At 31.5% G+C, this 20,672-nt stretch overlaps 2 protein-coding genes and 1 pseudogene across 3 annotated transcripts; 1 reads left to right on the top strand and 2 right to left on the bottom strand.

The window, feature by feature from the left end:
- The first annotated feature begins 2,992 nt into the window (after positions 1 to 2,992).
- Positions 2,993 to 6,264, top strand: LOC114173211 (origin of replication complex subunit 6-like; annotated as a pseudogene). Its single transcript, XR_014992914.1, has 9 exons — positions 2,993 to 3,295; positions 3,379 to 3,529; positions 3,612 to 3,692; positions 3,785 to 3,881; positions 4,167 to 4,233; positions 4,337 to 4,422; positions 4,545 to 4,615; positions 5,785 to 5,881; positions 5,972 to 6,264. The product of XR_014992914.1 is annotated as an origin of replication complex subunit 6-like (transcript).
- A 2,072-nt stretch (positions 6,265 to 8,336) lies between these two features.
- Positions 8,337 to 10,222, bottom strand: LOC114173109 (ribonuclease 3-like). The gene is made up of 4 exons (XM_028057332.2): positions 10,045 to 10,222; positions 9,300 to 9,455; positions 8,992 to 9,190; positions 8,337 to 8,760 (listed from the first exon to the last, which is right to left on the bottom strand). The coding sequence occupies exons 1-4, from the start codon at positions 10,144 to 10,146 to the stop codon at positions 8,537 to 8,539; spliced, it is 681 nt and encodes a 226-aa protein (XP_027913133.1). The 5' UTR covers positions 10,147 to 10,222; the 3' UTR covers positions 8,337 to 8,536.
- A 2,671-nt stretch (positions 10,223 to 12,893) lies between these two features.
- Positions 12,894 to 15,647, bottom strand: LOC114174339 (ribonuclease 1-like). Its single transcript, XM_028059175.2, has 4 exons — positions 15,426 to 15,647; positions 15,183 to 15,338; positions 14,071 to 14,269; positions 12,894 to 13,211 (listed from the first exon to the last, which is right to left on the bottom strand). Exons 1-4 carry the CDS (start codon positions 15,528 to 15,530, stop codon positions 12,988 to 12,990), a joined length of 684 nt encoding a protein of 227 aa, XP_027914976.1. The 5' UTR covers positions 15,531 to 15,647; the 3' UTR covers positions 12,894 to 12,987.
- Positions 15,648 to 20,672: the final 5,025 nt, after the last annotated feature.

The following is a 20,672-nucleotide window of genomic DNA, read 5'->3' on the forward strand; positions in this document are numbered from 1 at the left end:
AGTTTTTAACCTATAGTGTTACTATGAATGACTTCTGTTATGTACAAGATGTAATGTTTTCTCTTCTTTCTTTGTTTTTCTGTTCTAGCTAGTAATAATTATTAATAAAAGTAATTTATAAGTTTGAATAAAAAACAACTAAACCAAAGCTGCTCTTAGGATTCTTTGAAAATCAATATAAACTTAATTTGAAAAGAATGAAATATGAAATATTAATTTTGATTGATTTTTTTTCCCATTTATTTAAACAATCTAAATCAAATCAATTAAGTAAAAAAAAAATTGTTTTCCTTCTCCCATTCTGAAGCAGAACCTAAGCTAGGATACTTGCAAGTTTTTCCTTTGAGTTTACTGAACGCTTTCTCTCCGCATAAGTAGAACTTAAACTTCATCTCTTTCCTGTTCTTTTCTGTTTGAAGCCTTGGTTCCACGTAAATATCTGTTGTGGTTTCAGTTTTGTTTCCTTGTGTTTCTATTTTCAACTCCTTAAGTTGTTCTAGGTCTTGGTGTTCCTTTCACTTAGGGTTTCTCACTCGTAGTAGTTTTTGCCAAGGTAAGGGAAACTGGGGTTTTTTTTAAAGATCTCGAGATGCTTTGATTGTTTTTTCTCAAATTCGTGTTTTAAAATGTGGATTGATGTTTGTGATGATATGAAAATGAATTGTGTATGGTTTGGATTGGATTATGATTTTTGTATGTGTGAGTGCAGGTGAGTATCTGTTGTTCTCGCCCAAATGAAGGTTTTTTGTCCAAATCAGAAGCTCTTACTTAAGTGAGAATAGCATAAACTAGTTCATGCTCTTTGTTTTGAGTTGTCGCCTGGATGAGGGCATTTCGCTTGAGCGAGAGTAATCTCGCCTAAGCGAAATGATTTAGTTTAAGCGAGGACTTGTAGATATTCCAATGCTCCCTGCTTGCAATCTTGCCCAGACAAAAGTCTTTAGCTTGAGTGAGATTGATAGTAGAATTATTTCAATTACTTGATTATTTCCATGATTGATTGATTTACTCCTTAAAAGCATAAAGTATGATGTCATGTATGTTTAATGCGATGTAATGAAACTGAAATTGTGTGCTCGGTATGGAATGATAATGGATGTGTGAGGATATATTTAGGGTCTGTGTGTTTAACGTAATTCCACGAGTTTCTTGGAGAGATCTTATGGTCATGGACTAACCTTGTGCATGGTAGGCTAAAATCCATTGGCAATGGCTCTGCAGAGCGGTAGATGCTACCACAAGCATCCAGTGAATCTGATCTCATTACATATATCCAGATAATTGAGTTAAATGATCTTTGAATTGGTTGTTAACACATGTTGTATGTGCTTAATGAATTAGCTGCTTATAACCTACTTATCTATTTACATGATAAAAAATTATTTTCACTAGCTTACCATTTCTCTTTGTGTTTGTTTTCTTGTTTAGTTTTTCCTTCTTGCAATGATCACTGATTTTTGGTGTGAGCATGTGGAAACTTCTGGTGAATGTGCGTATGGTAGAGATGCTGCAATGTAGTTTAGTGATGTTGGGTTCCGCTCATTGTGAGCCTCTTTTGAAGAACAATTTTATTTTAAATTTCTTGTTTTGTGAGCAATCTTTGACTAGACTGTTTTGTTTTTGAGATATGTTTATAACATTGTTTTGTGACTTAGCTTTCCTTTCCAATATAAGTTGGGATAATTATAATAGCAAATCTTTTATACTTTATATCTCGTGTTCTATTTATTCATGATCATGTGATGTTTTGTTTATAAAAAATGATCTATTAATCGAGATGTCACAATTAAATTAATGAGACTCTTTAATTATAAAAATATATATAATTTTACAATATTATATTATGTTGAAATGAATTTAAAAAAACATATGAAATGATAAAAACATAAATAGAAATAAAAACCAAAATTAAAATGTTACATTATGAGAGTGCACAATCTTGCATACTATTGAAATTTTTTAATTGGGATTTTATAAATTTTATAAATTAGAATTTAAACTATTATTTTATTGTATTTTTAATTGAGCGGTGTTATTAATTTTGAACTGGGTGTTGTGAATGGCCTGCTGTAGGTTTCTGTTACTGTGAAGGATTTGTGTCATGACAAGTTTGCAGTTGCAAAGGAAAAAAAAAATACCAGGAAAGTGCAACAAATCTAGGTATGTACCTTTTTCCTGTTCAGTAGTTGATGGGATTAAGATGAGCTATTCTGTCTATTATTTTAATATTTATAAATTCATTAAACTTTTGAATATAAAAAAATAATTAACCATTTCAATTTTAGTCATTTAAAAAAAAATTAAGATTCATCTTATTAACAATAAATTTGAAATTCAAAATATTTAATAACCAAATTTGAATGAGATTTTAAATTACAAAAGATTATAAAAATATAATAACAAAATTTACATTTAAAATTCAAAACAAAAAAATATAAAATAAATTTTTTATTGAACTTTTTTCAACTTCTGAACTACTCTCATATAATAAAAATAAAATATAAAATATTATATAAATAATAAATAAGTAATTCAATATTAACCTCATCAACAAGCTTAAAATATATCAAATAATAAAATATTAAAAATAATATTACATTTAAAATTCCTGTACAATACACGTGTATACGCATATTTGAATTTTTTTTAACTTTTTGAACAAGCATATTATTAAGTTAGTATCTCTTATTTTAAATTAAATTTATTATTATTATTATTATTATTATTAAAAATATAATTTATATTTTTAATTTTTTTAATTGCAATAAAAGCAAAATTCAGTAATCTTAAAAGTAATCCGTAGAAATACTACAAAATACTAGTAATTTTTTAATGCAGTTTTATAAATAAAAAATCAATGACATTTAAATAAAAATAATGAATATTTGAGTGTTATATATATATATATATATATATATATATATATATATATATATATCATTATATTTTTTAAAATAAAGTTTGCCTAAAGATTTCCAATGTGAAGAATGCGCCAAAAGGAAAATTTCCCGGCCAACTACATGAGCGCGCGAATATTCAAATGACGATATCAAGTTATTTGGATTCCATTTCATGATCTCTTTCTCTATTCCCGTCATTTCCTACTCTCTAATCCCTTCTTCAAAATGCGAACAAGAAATCGGAGTTAGCCTCGCCTTTGGGATCCAAACCTAAAATGGACGTTTCAGAGCTGGCCAAGAATCTCGATCTGTCAGATTCCAAACTTATAGTCCGAAAAGCTGCTGAGATCCGTGTCTCTGCGATGTGCAGTTTGATTCCTCCAGTCATAGGAGTTGTATGTCCCGATCTCTTTCCTCTGTCCTGTTTTATTGATTTCCCTTCCATTCGATTCTGAAGCTATTTGTTTGGTTTTCTCAGAGCGACGTTGCTAAATCTCTTATTTGCTTGGAAATTGCGGCCACAGGCTCGGTGTTCTCTTCTACCGATTCTCTGCGGTGAGACTCAGCGGAATGTCCGAAAAAGCTTACATCAGATCCTACAGTTCTCTCCACAACGGCCTTGGTGTCAAGTTCGTTTCCTTTCCCTTTCTTTTTTTCAGCTTTCATTTTTTAAAGCCTTTTATTCATGAAATGTTTGCTTGGTGTTTTTAGGACGACAATAGATGTGAGGGAATCGGCAATTCAGTTTGGTTGCATTCGTACTATTCCTTTCGTTTGCGACGGTCTCAAACTGTGAGTTATCTGCCACGCGTTTGATCAAATGCTAAAATGCTGTTGAAACTTCATGTATTGCTGCACTTTGTGCTATTTCTATTTTCATGAAGGTATAAGGATCGCTTTGTTTCGTCTTTGCCTACTTCTCGTCCTCTGCAAGTGCTGATTTCACGCGTTGCTTTTTATTTATGTGCTAAAAAACACAAGGTACCATTAAAGAACTTATTTGGATATTAAATAACTATAGGTGGTTATTTTAAGATGTTGATTGTGTCGAAATTTTAATATTATTAGGTAATTTTAGTATATAAGTCATTTCAAAAGGGTTTGCAATCGCAATTATAGTTGCAATCTTACTGTTTTAATAGTAAAATAGTCAATGATAGTGCATTTGCCTTCAATTTTCTTCGATATGAAGAATTGCGGGGAATGTCATCAACTATTTGTTTTGCTCTGGTTTAAGTTGTGGTAGGGGTTGTGTTTGTTTTGCAGCTCAAAGTGGACAAGCTGAAGTTAATTGAGCTCTGTGGTACATCTGAATCCGAGTTTTCAAGTGTAAGTGGCTGTATGTCTAGTGGATGTTGAATGTGCGATTATTTTATTTTATTTTTAATTGAGTGATGTTATTGATTTTGAACGGGGTGTGAATGGCCTGCTGTAAGTTTCTGTCACTATGAAGGATTTGTGTCATGACGTGTTTGGGGTTTGCAAAGGAAAAAAAATGCTAAGGAAGTGCAATCAAATCGAGGTATGTACCTTTCCTTATTCGGTAGTTGATCGTAATGCATTCTTAAATGTGAGCTATTTTGTCTATTATTTTAAGATTTACTTTGCATTGAACATTTGTTTTTGTATCCCATTGTTTTGCAGATTTGCTTGACGTTTTGCCAAGTAAAAGAAAAGCTGAGGATGGAGGTTATTTGTCCGATGATGGTCCTGAGGTACTAATGTCTAGCTTCTCTTTGTAATTTGCAGACATTTTGGTTTCCTTGTGAAAGTGTTTTTAACCCTGATGTTTTATAGACATTCAAACAGCCGTTGCATAAACATACTGTTGTTTTGAGTTAATTTTTTGCTTCTTAAATTATGAATAAAATTCCAAGATGTGCTTTGTATACAATTCTTTCATATGTAGCTCAACCTTAAGTTTTTCTTTTTTCAATGCTCATTGTTTTGAAGCTCGGCTTTCTCAATTTCCTTCAATGTTGACGCAACACATTGATGATGCCTTTCTATCTTTTATTGTGACTATATTTTTACTGTAATTCTGTGTTGCAGTATTAAAAAGACTACATCTTTCTAGACTGAATCCGTTAGTATCTCCTTTTCAATTGTAACCATTAACTATCATTTACAAACATAGTTGCAGAGTCCTAACTTGGGTAATTGACTAATTGTTCCCAAAGTCCTTTGTAAGTTAAAACCAACATCTGACCGGAGATTTCTTAACTCTTTCTTCACTTGCTATGGCATAGTCGATACATGGTGTACTTCACACAACAAACCGGGTGTAGAGTTAGGTGTGTTACATGGAGCGTATAGGGTTAGAGTTAAATCACTGACTTGGATATTATTGAAATACCCGCCAAAAGCTTACCTTTGTTCGCGTTCGCATTCTTGTGGTTTTCTTGAGATACGATAATACCGGCTGGCTCTCCAGGGCAATGTCTCCTCCATTTTAAGTTTGTGCTCAATATTCATAAGTATTTGCTTATTGTATGGTGTCCTCTCTATTCAGCAAAGGGTCTTTGTTAGTTGTTCCATTAAATTATAATGATTTTAGTTTGGCAAATAACTTGTTGAGGGATAATCGTGGCTTTAAAAATGTATGCACCAGGAAGTGTAGTTGAATTATTTCTGTTCTCCAAAATAAGTTCACTACAATCTGGTCTCCATCTCGAATTTGGTTTAAAAAGTGATGATGGTCACGATTAAATGCAAGATCCATCCCATGCGTTTCAATCCCTCTATTGCTCTTGTTTTCTCATCATTGTGCTGTCTTGAAAGTGCATTTAGTACTTTTGTTGGATATTTGCGGTAGGATGTGGTTTTCAAATTTTATGTTGATATAATTTGACTGTAATTCAAACTAACATTGGTGTTTATACAGCTTTCATGTTATAAAAAACGCAAGCAAATGGAAACACGTGATTATGAAAAGTGGAAATCCTCAGTTGTTGCATCCAATCAGCAAAACAAAAAAGAAGGTATTGAATCAATACTTGGATTTTGTCCTTATTGGCTAAGAGCCAAAGATTCGTGATGCTTGACCCCGTTTACTTTCTCACTTTTTGTAGCTCCTTGCAAACGAACCAAACAAAGTCGTCTCAACTTTATGAAGAAATCTTCCGCTACTCGGGAATTAGAGGCCATGTGAGATGGTATTGCTATGCCTTATGATAATATATGATTTTGTTAGAAGTTCAGCACACTGATGTCTCTAGAATGGAGCTCAATTTTGTCTAAAAATGTATTTTCTGGAATTTCCAAAGCATTAGTGTACAGGAATAACTCTTTTCAGGCCAGAATTCCAATTTTGTTTTCTTTTCTTTTTCTATCAATGTTAATTAGCTTTTAAACGGGTTGCTAATAGTTTGTATATGCGAAGAAGTTAATTCCTCCATTACTCGACATAACGATTTGACTTTTAAATTTTTAGTTCAGTATTTTAATTTTAAATGGGTTATAATATTAATAATGGTCAAATATATGTTTTTAATCTTTAAAATTTGATTTAAAATTGAAATTTATTTTTGTCTAAAATTTTGATATATTTTGATTTTTAAATTTTAAGAATGATTTAATATAATTTTTTTAATTTAACTATGTTAATTTTTTCTGATATATATCGAACGTGTTTTAAGTTTGTATTGAAATTGTTTAGATTGTTTTATGTTGAATGCATTGACAAGTAAATTCAATATATATATATATATATATATATATATATATATATATTTAATTAAGATAAACATATTTCACTTTTTCAAAATATTTTTGAGCGATAATATCTTTGGTTGAGTTTTAACAGTCAACTCGGGACCTTTTTGTCATTTCATGAATTCAATTATTTCAAGAAAATTTTAAACAACCCTATTTTGATCATTTTTCTTAATAACTTCAAAATAATTTTAAACAGTTTTCTGTATTTTTTTTATAATTACTGTTTTTAGAGACGTACTTTTCATTTTATTATTTCCCCATCTCCAAAACGTTACTAAAAATTACAATCAAATTACACTCACTATGCCGAATTAAAAATTGTGTATCTCAAAAATAATTATTTAGAGTTGAGAATTCTACATAGTTTCAAAATTGATAGTATTTTAACAAACATAAGCAATTTCTTAAACATCTTAATATCATCAAAATTCTTGTATTACTTTGTTTTTCTCCTATTTTCATTTGGACAATTGTTGTATTGTATGCTCCTTTTTGCTATTCAAATGTTAAGCTTTCTTTTATGTTCAACCAAATATTATTTTCGTGCAAATTATCACACCTTTCATAGTTTCATTTTCTTTTAACATTTATTTTTGAGCCTCGATATATATATATATATATATATATATATATATAATTGTACTTTCTTTTTCTCTTGTCATTGTTATTTCTTTTTCACCACTACTTTATTTTATTCCTTTTCCAAATGGTGGTGCCAAAAACAAGATAGAGAGATGAATCATTTGTTTGTTTGTTTGTTTTTTTTCCATAGCTTTAGGATTAAGAGTGACATCACATGACAATTTAGGTTGTATCAATGTATTCCATATATTTGATTGGAAAGTCAAGTCAAACAAATTGAGATTGGATTGTATTTTGGGTAGATTTTAAGGTGGACCACCTTCATGTATGAGAATATTGATACATGAATGGGAACATGGATTATAATGATGAAATCAAGATGACTTGCAAGTAAATAAAATTTCACTATATTGCTTAACTTTGATATTCTATTTGGAGCAATAATTTACTATACTATATGGTGATAAATCTACTATGTCATGCTTAGTTTCATCATATCATATGGTTGCGTAAACTCATGTCATGGCAACCCTTAAACATGTCCTTAAACCATGTTATTCCTTGACATTGACAATGTTATTCATACTATGAATTTGATATATGTGGCAATTTTGTTTTTGCAAAAAAATTAAAAATTAATTTTTTTCTTAAAAAATTAAAACAAATAACATATTGACATGTGACACCGTTAATAACAGCGTTAGTCATTTTTTTCTGAAAGAGACCTAATCGAAACATTCTTTAAAAAATTGGGATGTAATTGACACTGTTTTAGGAGTGGTACCAGATTGATACACCTATATCAAAGTAGGTACCAACTGAGTAATTAAATCTTACTATTACCATCTCAAGGAAGAAATTCATATTTTAAACATAATATAATACAAGATCTCTTTTTTTCATTAATTTATTTTTAACTTTGTTTGTTGTGAGTTCCTTTAATTGTTTATAATTTTCTATTTTAACTAATGGAAAATTACTTATCAAATTGTGGCTCTAATCCAAAATAAATCATTATATATATATATATATATATATATATATATATATATATATATATATATATAATATGATCCTTTTAGGTTAAGTATATACGTAAAAGAAATAGATAATCGATCAATAACAATAAATACATGATTTTGAAAAAAATAAATGCATTGCACTTAAGATATGATCCACAACATCATGAAGAATAAGTGAGATTATATGAATGGGCGAGTGTGATTAAGGTTGTGACATGATCTAATTAAAATCACCTCAACCAATTTATATTGGTGAACATGTGATAGACAAGAATAAGAAGGAAAAACATGATTAACATAATGAAATAAATTTTGTCAAAACTTGGGAAATTGAACTTGTTCACCACATTTACCCTTTGGAAGCAAAGGGCACTCAATAAAATCTGACCCAGAAGTGTCCACACACATGTAAACTTGGTAGAGTTGACTGTTATGAGCTGAATCTCTGTTACACTCTATTCCAGGGGTAAACCCAGTGCCCTCTTTTATAGCATTTATTATGCTATTTAGAGTGTAAAATTCATCATCTGGTTGAATCCCTGAAATTCATTCATTGCTATTAGAATTGTTTGAAGTAATTATAAAAAAGTTTGAAGTAATTAAATATTAGAATTGTAATGTGATTTAATTCAGTTTATCTTTTACTATTTAGTTGGGTTGAACTACTTTTAAAGTTCAATTTAATTTTAAAATAACTTTAAAATGTAATTTGTGCAAGTCCAATAATTAAAACTTTAAACAACATAGAAAGGAAAATGAAAAACATGTACCTGCATTGTTGAGGACCTTAAGGAGGTTTAGTTTTTTCTTGAGTTTGAGAGTTGCTTCAAAGTACTCGGTTTGATCAAGCTCAGATTGTGCACACGTGCCATGTTTTTCCCATTCGTGTGACCAGAACCTCATGCCATTGCTACTTGGGCAACTCAGAGATGGCCACTCCTTCTCCATGCTGCTTATAAGCTCTGAGATCTGCATCAATATATATATCATTAATGAGTTTTTAGTTCACAAATATTCACTAATATCATAATTTATAATTTTAGTAATTTTTTTTATGATCAAACTTTGTACGAAGTACCTGAGATTTATCAAAGACACTGTCAGGGTCACAGTTTGAGGGCCATGAGCCATCATTGTAGTTAGGCCAAAGTCCATGAATGCTGAAATCTGCAGAAGGTTTCCCAGTCTTAGGATAACAGCAGCTCTGCCTTGTGTCACAGTATGCTCCTGGCCACTGCATAGAACCATAATACATAAAATGTGAACATTATGTTTTTTTTTTTCCTAAAATTAAAATTTGTTTCTGTCTCAAATCTTGATATATTTTGCTCTTCAAATTTTAAAAATAATAGATATAATTATTGAAAGTACACTTTTTTTAATATGTTATCAGAGTCATTATTTAAAAAACCTATCCTAGTAAGATTTTTTGGACATTTTATCTCATCTATTATCGGACCGCTAACAGACCACCCATTTCTAGATCTCATACGAGATGTATATAGCTCAACGTGTGAGCATGTGTTGTATGTCTCACATCGATTAGAGATAAAACAATTTCATAGTATATAAGTGAAGTGCAAACCTCATTTCATAATTCGATTTTGTGAGATTGAGTTAGGTTTAAAGTTATTACTACCGATAGTCCTTCTAATCTAATTACATAAAATTTTTTTGATATAATAAACTCCATTTCAGGTTGACGACCGAATTTTAATTTTGCGTATAGATTTAAGAATTAAAAACATGTTTAACCTGATTCAAAACATATTTATAAATGAAAGTTAAACAAAACACATTACATTGCAGAACTCACGACTTACCTGCTGAACAAAGTAGAAGAAATCAAAGTCCTGAGAAAGGCATGCAACTGATAGACATTGCAGTATCAGAAGTTTGGATATAATACAAAAGTTGAGTTTCATCTTTGATGCCTGCTTCCTCTCAAATAATTGAGTTTTTGGCACTTCACAAGCAAACACACAATGAAAGATAATTAACAAAGTAATGTTTTTATAGGCCAGAAACTATTACATGCTTGCAATAAAATGATGCTCAAGCTTACAAGGCATGTTATGGAGAATATGCGAATCATATCACACTCTTTGTCTGTAACTTCACGTACTTGTATCCAATGTGTACACCAAAACGTGCCCTCTAAGCTGTCATTAGCTAATCAACCAATTAACTAACTAACGTGTATCCAATACTATTTCACTTTTTATAGCTACCAATACCAATAAGTTATCATATTTATTGACAAACCTCCAAACCTAATAAATATTTGATAATTCACTCTGAACAATATTCGTTAATTTATTTTTATATCTAATATTTCATTATTTATTTCTGAAATTTCCAGATGTTTTTTTAGTTTTTATCATCTTAATATGAAGTGTTGTACCTAATTTGTATTTATATTATTATGTTAGAAATAGATTTTAAGTTTAATTCAATCTCTTACAAAATTTGGTTTGTAAGATGAGATTTATATCCTACTTATATAGTATAAAATTATCTTATCTCTAATCAATGTAGAACTTCCAACGATCTATACAAACATATCCATAAATTCCGTTTACTTTTTTCTGCCTATACACGGCAAATAAGTCCCTGTGACAATAATTTATTATATGTGGAAGAAACATGTTTGAAAGTTTAGCTGCAAATTTAAACTAAGAAGATTTGAATTATGGATGTGAATTTTAACGTTGTGGTTGGTTGCAATGTTAACGACGTAAAGTCAAGTTCAAAAGCTTTGTCCATTGGGTGATCTTGCTTGCAAGTAAGTCAATTTTGGCTTATTGATTGCGATCTTAGCAACAGAAATATACCAACTAGCACAATCCATTTCCCATTGCAATTTCTTCTAATAGTTCCTATCACTTACAACTTCTTCTTTTCAATTATTATTTCCTTGTTCAAGCGATTTTAGATTAAATTTTCTTTTGTTAGATTTAATAATATCACATAATTTAAAATTAAGATTAAAAATAATTTAAATATATATCTTCCTTTTTTACTTCTTTAAACATAAAATTATTCTTTTAAATTTATTTTAAAGATGAAAATGTGATAGTACTTTCGAATTCCGGAACAGACAATAACTGAAATATGGTAATAAAACTAAAAAAAGCTTGGAGTAAAAACATATTTTAAACATTTTTCTTTTCAATTCTTATATTTCAGATAAAAAAAGCTTCAAAGTTTTGACCTTTATCAAATTTAGATGAGAGACTAAAAAGTTTAGAGATAAAAAAAATGGTAAACCCAATCTTAAATTATATGCTTTCATACGTAGACATTAATAAAATTTAGAGATAAAAATTTAGTTTATTTGAAGGACTTTGACGTGTTCCAATTGAATGCTTCTTTGTTCGTATGCCAGGTAACAGTGTGGATCCAGATCTAGAACTTCTGAGACAATGCAACAAAATTTGTTTTCAACTTTAGTTATAAATAAACTAATGATAAAAAAAAAAAACAATCACCTTAAACAACATTTTTTACCTAAATAAATATTACTACTCACTTTTATCCAAAATGGAGGAAAAAAAAAACTCATATATATTATACTAGACTTAAATATAAGAAAATGTTTACTAAGTAAATGTATTTGACGTGATTATTTAAAAAAAAAATCCTTATCTTTAAATCCATAATAGATCTAATGAATGTGAGTAAAGATAGTTAAAAAAAATTGTATTTTTATATCAAATTATTAACTTATTTAACATTTTCTTAATTAGCACTAAAAAATACTCTTAAATAATAAAATTGGTAATGACCAATTTAGACAATAATTTATAAAATAAAAAATAATCGATTACTAAAATAAATACTATTATGAATAAAAAATTATAATTAATCATTAAATCAATCATTAATTAATTACAAACTAATTTAGAAATTAATTCCTATGATAGTTGAAGTTTACAATTTATAAATTAATTACTTTGATAATCAAAGTCTTAGTGGTTATATTTTAGAAATCAATTATAATTTTTTATTCATAATATTAATTATTTTAATAACAAATAATTTTATAATTTATAAATTGATATCTAAATTGATTAGTACAGTTACTAATACTTTTTTGTCAATAAAATTTATTATTAATGGAAAATTTTCTTGTGAAAACATATTTAATTAATATAAAATTAGATATTTTACTTAATTTTAAATGAAGATACAATTACATTAGTCTATTTCAAGAAAAGAAAAACAATTAGTTACATTTGATTTGATATTTTAAAAATTTTAATTCTTGATAAAGAAATAATTAACGTGAATGCATATTGGATTAAAATAACACTATATTTAGTTACGTGCATCTAAGTTACTTAAAACTTTTACAAAAACTTAATTAAAATTAAAAATGACCAAGCACAATTATTTTTGTGAATATGTTCACTTTTATCCTCAGCTTTTAAACTACATGCTCATCTTACATGAATGTGAATTTTAAACAAACAAAAAATATCAGAGGTGATTAATATATTACACTTCAGTTGAATTTATTAAAGAAAAGTGTCTTTTAAACCAGTATCTGAAAAGATAAAAATCTCCAATTCTTAGGACTTATTCCCACAGATTCTCACCTGCATATTGAAAACAGAAGTTGCAGAACTGTTGGCTATAATTGTATACACCATTTCATTGAACAAAGCACTTTCATAAGAAAATGAGAACATTTATTGAAATATATGGTAGATTAAGTTACAGAGTAGAAAGATTTTCTATAAACTTGTACTCATTCTTAGAACCTAAAAAGATGGGAACTCAATGTCTGAGCCACATTTTCCTCTAGGGAATACAGAACACTCAATGAAATCTGAACCAGAACTGTTGACACATAAGTAAACTTGGTATAGCTGGCTGTTCCCAGATGAGTCCACATTGCACTCAATGAATGGAGTGTACCCAATTGCATCCTTTATAGCCCCTTTTATGCTGCTCAAACTGTACGATTCTCCATTTGGTTCAATTCCTGACAACACAAAGTGCAGAAGAAATAGGAGATTCAGTGTCAATAAATCATCTACAAGCTTATATAAAATTCTTGATACTACATTCAAATCAATTTAATGATTCATGAGGTAGTTTATAAAAGATATCAGATACCACTTTCAATCTAAAATTGAGACACTGAATATAGGATTAACTGTGTATTGTCTAGTGTGTATTGTCTAGTGTTAAATATGTTCTTAGTTCTTAAACTTATATACGAAATCAAAATTTGATTTTCTTTTAAAATTTGATATATTTTAGTTTCAAAACTTTAAAAATTAATAAATATAATTTCGGTTTGACATTTAAGCTAGAACGTGTCAAATCAGTGCAAACAACTTAAATGTCATCTTAAAATGCATTTGACCCGTCAAAAAAATGCGTTTAACATGTCAAAAAAATTTAATATAGATGGATTAGAATAACTATATCCATTTGTTTTTAATGTTTGAGGACCAAAATGTATAAGTTTAAAATAGAAACGAATTTCATCGTATAAAACCATACTTAACCCTATTATTTAATTATTTAGTTTACTCATTTTTACTTGATCTAATACTTTTAACCGCTGTTGGAAATAATGAGTCAAAGTTTCGTATCAATAAAAAAAAATAAAGTTAAACACTATATATGAAAGACTCACAAATCCATTGTTGTAAAGTTTTGGGTTAAAAGTGGTGTTAAATGCATTGTGTATATTAGACTAATGTTATATATATAGAACCATAGTTTCCAAAATGTGAAAAATATATCCATTATTAACTCAGCTTGAATTTCTAACACAGAAGAAGATGTGCTATTTATTGAAAAGATTGTAACGAAGAACCCTAAACATGTACCTGCAGATGTAAGAGCTTGGAGGAGGTTGGCTTTTTTTCTGAGGCTGAGAGCTGCTTCAAAATAGTCATGTTGTTTGAGGACTGATTCTGAACAAGTTCCATGTTTGCTCCATTCATGGCTCCAGAATGTCATTCCATCCCCACTTGGACATGCAAGTGTGGGCCAATTGCTTTGCAAACTACTTGTCAGATCAGATATCTGTCATCATAGTCAAGACAAAATTACTGCCAAATTAACCATCATGCAAACAGAACACTGTTCACGAATAAAATATATTCAGATTCTGATTTCAGAGTTAGAACAAGTCTTTTCTTTATTTCAGTTAGAAAATATTCCATCACAACACGTTCAAATGACATAGGTTTCTAACAATAGTACAACACACTATGTTCTTAAGAATATATTTGTTATCTGGTGGGTTCCACCGAAGAATACTAAAGAAAAAACAGACTGGTTTATCTGGTGAGCGATAAGCATAACTTTTCCATAGCTTGGTATAAAAGGAACATCAGAAAACTGAAATTTACTTTCATATAAAAACTTGTGTTGAAGAGCCAGTTACAAGGTTTCAAAACGTGATTCTGAGCACAATGTAAAAGCTTTTGGAAGTTTTCAGTTATATTTCCATCAAAACTACAGCTGCATGGTTCAGTTTTTTTAAAGTTTCTTGTGATATTAAACATTATGATAATATAACAACTAGAATTTAGCAACATATGATTGCACAACATAAAGTTGAACACGTTTGTGCTGTGAAGGATAAAAGGCAAAACACCTTTTATGGCTTTTGAAATTGGATACAATAATTGTGTGCCAAAAGCCCTTTTGAGTCAAATGGAAGATACAGAAGAGGAGACAGGAAAACAGTCCTTACAGCAACTTGCATGATATATTATGACAAGAGAAAACTTAGATAACATCATATGTTTTTATGTTATTTATAAATCAGAATAAAATCTTACATCAATAGTCTTATATTACTTAGAAGTCGAAATCAAGATAAAATACGGTTTAATTAAGACTATTTGACGTAATAGAAACACGAGACCCGATTGATGTCTAAGGGGAATGACATTAAAAAATTATGAGATATGATATGATAATGAAGCACCTGAGAAGGGTTGAAAGGGTTGTTAGGATCACAATTAGAAGGGTATGAGCCATCATTGTAATTAGGCCACAGACCATGAATTCCAAAATCTGCATCAGGTTTTCCACTTGTGGGGTAGCAACATTTCTTCTGTGTGTCACAGTATGATCCAGGCCACTGAAAAACCAAAACTTGAAACAATGATTCATTAAAAGTTCCTTGTAATGCATCAATGCATGATCTTTCAATGAAATTTTACATTACCTGTTGAACAAAGTAGAAGAAATCAAAATCCTGTGAAGCACAGAAAAGGGACACATAGTGCAGCAGCAGCAGAAGCTTGACCAAAATGGAATTTTTAGACTCCATTTTCACGTTCTTAGGATTGGTGTGATTTTTTATGGCTTTGATTTTGAGTGAATGCTACAACTATGGATTGGTATATCAAAGATTGATGAAAATGAAAGGTAAGATGAAACCCAAATGCAGAGTATCAGAACGTTACATATATATATATATATATATATATATATATATATATATATATATATATATATATATATATATATATATATATATTCGTTCTCTTGTCTTAATTGTCTGATATGGTTAACGTGTGTAACTGTTGCAGAATACCAGTAACATGTCCGCACTCTATTTTCTTTCTTTTTTAAAAAAAAATATTAATATCATATATCGACTTTCCAAATCTCCACGCTTAAATGTAAGATATATTATTTGGAAGCTTAATTTTATTAATTTTTTAAAATAATGTGTATTTTGCCTTAATTATGTGTAATCCTAGCACTTGAATCAAGTGAACTTATCATAGATGACAAAAGTGTCCATTACATTGAATTTGCAATCATTAAATAATCCAAAATAACTCTACAATGATTTCATGCATCTAATAGTGGTTGTGTAAATTTTAATATTTAGCATTATATTTTAAGAGATTTAAAATTATTAATGATTTTTTTAAATTTCCTTTTACCTTGTGTTTTTTTTTTCTCTAATATCATCTTTAATTACTTTTAGCTTCTTCTTTTTTTAAATAACTCTAGATTGATTCCATGCTCCTAATAATGATTTTATTAATTTTAATATTTAATTTTACGTTTTAAGAGTTTTGGAATTATTAAAATTTTAAATTTTCATTTTACTTTGTGTTTTGCTTTTTTTTATTCTGAAATCTCATCTTCAATTACTTTTAGTTTTTTTTTTTCTTTTCCATTTTAAATTTTCCTCTTCAAGTGCATAAAAGACATTAAATCCCATAAAATCATATTATACTCTATTTCCTTATAAATCGTGTTTTTTTTCTTATATTATGACTCGTATATAAATTTCCACATTAAATCAAAACAAATTTAAATTAAATTCATTTCTTAATTAGTTATTTAAGTATTTTTTTTTAATTTCTATAACTTCAGTAGAAAAATGTAATTTTCTTTCATCAACTTTAAATACAACATGATATTTGCTATTCGCTATTAAAACTAAATTTTATTGATTAGAATCACTTTCGAAACTATATATGTACTTATACTACATCTATTTTCCCTAAAATAATTGTTTGTCAACTAAATTAATTCGTATATTAATTTTATTTTTACATTTTTATAGTATTTTCATAAAGATGGTTAAAATGGGTAAATTCAACTAATTATTCTAAAAATGAGTTAAATTGGGTTAAATTTACTTTGATATTACATTTAAAATTCAACCTAATGTAAGGAGGTGGCAAGGATTGGATTGACCAATAAAAATAATAAAAGCACAAATCATAAGACAATTGTTAATTATTTGCAAATTTGCAGAAACACGCGTTTTAACGGATTTATATTATAATATTTTGTTTTTTAGTTCAAATTTAATTTTTGTAATAACTTTTATTATTTTATATACTAATTTTCATATGTTTTTTAATTAATACTTATATAATTTATTATTTTTGTGTGACTTTTTAAAATTTGAGATATAGTTTGAAAGTTTTAAATTTATGATCAAATGGGCTTAAAATCGTCTTTGAGAAAGAGAAGAAAAGGAATCTGGAAGAGAAGTGCACTTGGAAATTATAGAAAAAGAAATTATATATAAGAAATGTGAGGGAATCAGTTTTAACTATTATTTAAAAGAGATATGAGACCAAGAAAATGAGTAAAAAAATGATTTTATGTAAATTAAGGGACATATATGGAACTAAATTGGGTAAAACAATCTATATTTTAACTCCAATTAAATGTATTTAAAATTTTAATACATGTTATTTTCATTAAATGTCTATTTGTGGCTGTGACGTTCCATTTTAATAGATTACTCTACCAAATAAAGCATCACAAAATTTTGATAACGAGAATCAATCAGATCAACATGAGACGTACGAAAAGTAACTATTACAGTCATCCATAGGGTTGCCCTCAAGGCAACTAATACAAAAAGGCCTCATGGCCACGAACTACTCCTAAGACATCCAAGCAAGGAAATCTAGGCTGCACCGCTGCGTCTCCCGGATCCATCTCGAACCTCCCTCTCATCTGCTCCCACCAGAAGGTGATCATCGCAAAAGAGGAAACATAACAGAAACAACACAAAATGCAAGGGTAAGCTAGTGCAATTTAATCTTATCATGGTATAAAGGAACCAGTGCGTAAACATTCCCAGACATACAACACAGAGGCACATAATTCATGCTATGACAAGCAAGCAAAACACTATGACTCGATTATCCGGATACATATATTAAGATCGGATTCACTGGACGCTTGCACTTGTGGTGGCCTCTACTGCTCTGCAGAGCCATTGCCAATGGGTTTCACCCTACCACGCACAAGGTTAACCTTCAAGCATCTAAGGCCATTATCCTGCCAAAGACTAAGGTCTCCCGCCACTCTCACCACTTGGGTCAGATTGCTCTACCTGAGACTCACTGACCCTTTAGAGTTTCGGGATGCGATCCTTACTTGAATCCATATCTTAATATATACACTACACGCCACCATGAGGTCTCCCCACGAGACTCATGGAATTACGCCTATCACACCAAATTCATATTTCATACCATATTCACCACCTTTGGCTTGAAACATCCAATTCTCATGCAAATTCTCAACTAACCAACCAAACAAAATCCATGTGTTATTCATGCCAACATACAAATTTTTAGTTCATAAGATTCAAACAACCACATAAACATATCCACATGCTTTAGGTTTTGGAAGGAAGGGGTAAATAAATAAATCACAAATTCATCCATCAAACAGAGAGAGAAAACAGAATTGGAACCACCCGCTGTAGCAGCCTCGCTCAAGCTAGGAGTAGTCGCCCAGGCGAGAGGAGCTGTCTCGCTCAGGCGACTGGCTCTCGCTTAGGTGAGCCTACAACATTGGGTCCTGGAAGGTTTCACGATTTCTCGCTCAGGCGATGCAGTCTCGCCTGAGCGAGCTGGCCTGTCGCCCAAAAATGCAGCCCCTCGCCTGGGTGAGTGCTCGAGGCAGAACCAGGGTGAGCATTCTGATACTCTCGCCTAGGCGAGACGAGCTCGCTTGGGCGAGAATAGCAGAGTTCACCACTCTCAACCCACATGCAATGGCGGAAACAGCTCAGATCCACTCCCAAATTCACATGCAACTCCATTTCATTCAACAAAAGCACACCACACACGCATGAAAACATACAACGACCAAAAACAGCCAGTAGTGATTTAAAACCAATGAATCTAGCTTCCCTTACCTTCGTTTGAGCTCCAAAAACAACTAGACCCTAACTATGTAGCACAACAGCTCCAAGAACTATGACATTGAGCTGAAACTGGAAAAAGAAGACAACACGAAGTTAAGAGTCTTAACCCTAACTTGACCCACGCGTTTTAAACAGAGTAAAGAGGAGAAGGAACAACCCTGAGCTCTAAAGGTCAGCTTACCTGGAAAAAGGGGAGAGTTTTGCTAGCTCAGAGATGTGAGGATGGAGAGCCCTAGCAGAGAACTTGGCTTGAGGTGAAGAGAGGGAACAGAAGCTGGTTTCTGAAAAATGAAACAGAAAGGAAGGGGTTAGGGTAGGGGTCCTACTGAAGGGCTGGCCTTGGGCCTCCGAAAAGGCCCGGCCCAAAACTTTATAGTACTGAAAAGGGGCTTACAATATCTCCCCAACAACAAAATTTTTCGTCCTCGAAAAATTAGACTCACCAGAACAGATGCGGGTATGAACTCCTCATCTCCTCCTCTAGCTCCCAAGTCGAGTCACCTGTCCCCCGGTCCCAGATGACCTTCACAAGACTAGTGGCTCTTCCCTTGCGCTCCTTCACTTGGCGATCCTCTATAGCCACGGGCTGTACTACCACCTGGAGATTCTCCCTGACTTCCACATCCTCCGCCTCCAACACATGTGATGGGTCAAAAACATACTTCCGTAGCTGTGAGACATGAAAGACTGGTGTAGATTAGCCAACTGGGGTGGTAATGCGATCTCATAAGCCACGGGCCCTATCCTCCTCAAGATCTGATATGGACCCAGAAACTTAGGAGACAGCTTCCTTGAGCGGATAGCCCTCCCCACACCAGTGGTTTGGGTCACCCTCAAGAACACATGCTCCCCAGCCTCAAACTCTAGGGGCCTCCTTCTTCGGTCTGCATACGCCTTCTGTCGACTCTGAGATGCTTGCAACCTGTCTCTCACTAACTGCACCTTCTCTGTGGTCTGTTGCAACAACTCCGGGCCAACCAAATCTGACTCACCGTCTTGGTACCAACATAAAGGAGTCCTACACCTCCTCCCGTATAAAGCCTCATAAGGCGACATCCCTATGCTCGCTTGGTAACTATTGTTGTAGGTAAACTCCACCAGCGGTAACATCTCGTCCCAACTGCCAAGATGATCCAAGATACATGTCCTCAACAAGTCCTCCAAGGACTGAATCAATCTCTTAGATTGGCCATCCGTTTGAGGATGATAAGCAGAACTCATCCTCAACCTGCTACCCATAGCCTCCTGTAGTGCCTGCCAGAACCTGGAAGTGAACCGGGGGTCTCTGTCAGACACTATGCTACTAGGCACTCCATGAAGTCTCACTATCTCTCGGATGTAGAGCTGGGCCAACCTGGCCATAGACATTCTGAGATTCACCGCCAAAAAGTGAGCACTCTTCGTCAAACGATCCACCACCACCCATATAGCATCATGTCCTCTCACGGTGCGAGGCAAGTGGGTAACAAAATCCATGGCTATGCTATCCCACTTCCACACCGGAATATCCAAGGGCTGGAGCGTTCCACCGGGTTTCTGATGCTCCACCTTCGCCTTTTGACACGTCAAGCAAGCGGATACAAACTGTGCAACTTCTTTTTTCATGCCCTGCCACCAAAAGTTCTCCTTGAGGTCTTGGTACATCTTAGTCATGCCAGGGTGCAGACTAAGACGACTCTTGTGTCCCTCCTCAAGGATCAACTTCCTCAACTCAACATCCTCTGGTACACAAACCCTGCCTCTGAATCTCAACACACCATCACTGCCCAA

The sequence above is a fragment of the Vigna unguiculata genome, chromosome 2 (assembly GCF_037176805.1).
Source record: "Vigna unguiculata cultivar grain cowpea cultivar isolate G323 ecotype 2 chromosome 2, ASM3717680v1, whole genome shotgun sequence".
Taxonomy (NCBI): domain Eukaryota; kingdom Viridiplantae; phylum Streptophyta; class Magnoliopsida; order Fabales; family Fabaceae; genus Vigna; species Vigna unguiculata.

What these genes read in the sequence shown, in the direction of transcription:
- LOC114173109 (XM_028057332.2), bottom strand. Translation starts at nt 10,146, where the DNA reads ATGAAACTCAACTTTTGTATTATATCCAAACTTCTGATACTGCAATGT. An exon ending in GTGTCTTTGATAAATCTCAG is followed by an intron (nt 9,191 to 9,299) that starts GTACTTCGTACA and finishes ATATTGATGCAG; the next exon opens with ATCTCAGAGCTTATAAGCAG. An exon ending in TAAGGTCCTCAACAATGCAG is followed by an intron (nt 8,761 to 8,991) that starts GTACATGTTTTT and finishes AATGAATTTCAG; the next exon opens with GGATTCAACCAGATGATGAA.
- LOC114174339 (XM_028059175.2), bottom strand. Translation starts at nt 15,530, where the DNA reads ATGGAGTCTAAAAATTCCATTTTGGTCAAGCTTCTGCTGCTGCTGCAC. An exon ending in TCTTCTACTTTGTTCAACAG is followed by an intron (nt 15,339 to 15,425) that starts GTAATGTAAAAT and finishes TTGGTTTTTCAG; the next exon opens with TGGCCTGGATCATACTGTGA. An exon ending in ACCCTTTCAACCCTTCTCAG is followed by an intron (nt 14,270 to 15,182) that starts GTGCTTCATTAT and finishes CTATGATGACAG; the next exon opens with ATATCTGATCTGACAAGTAG.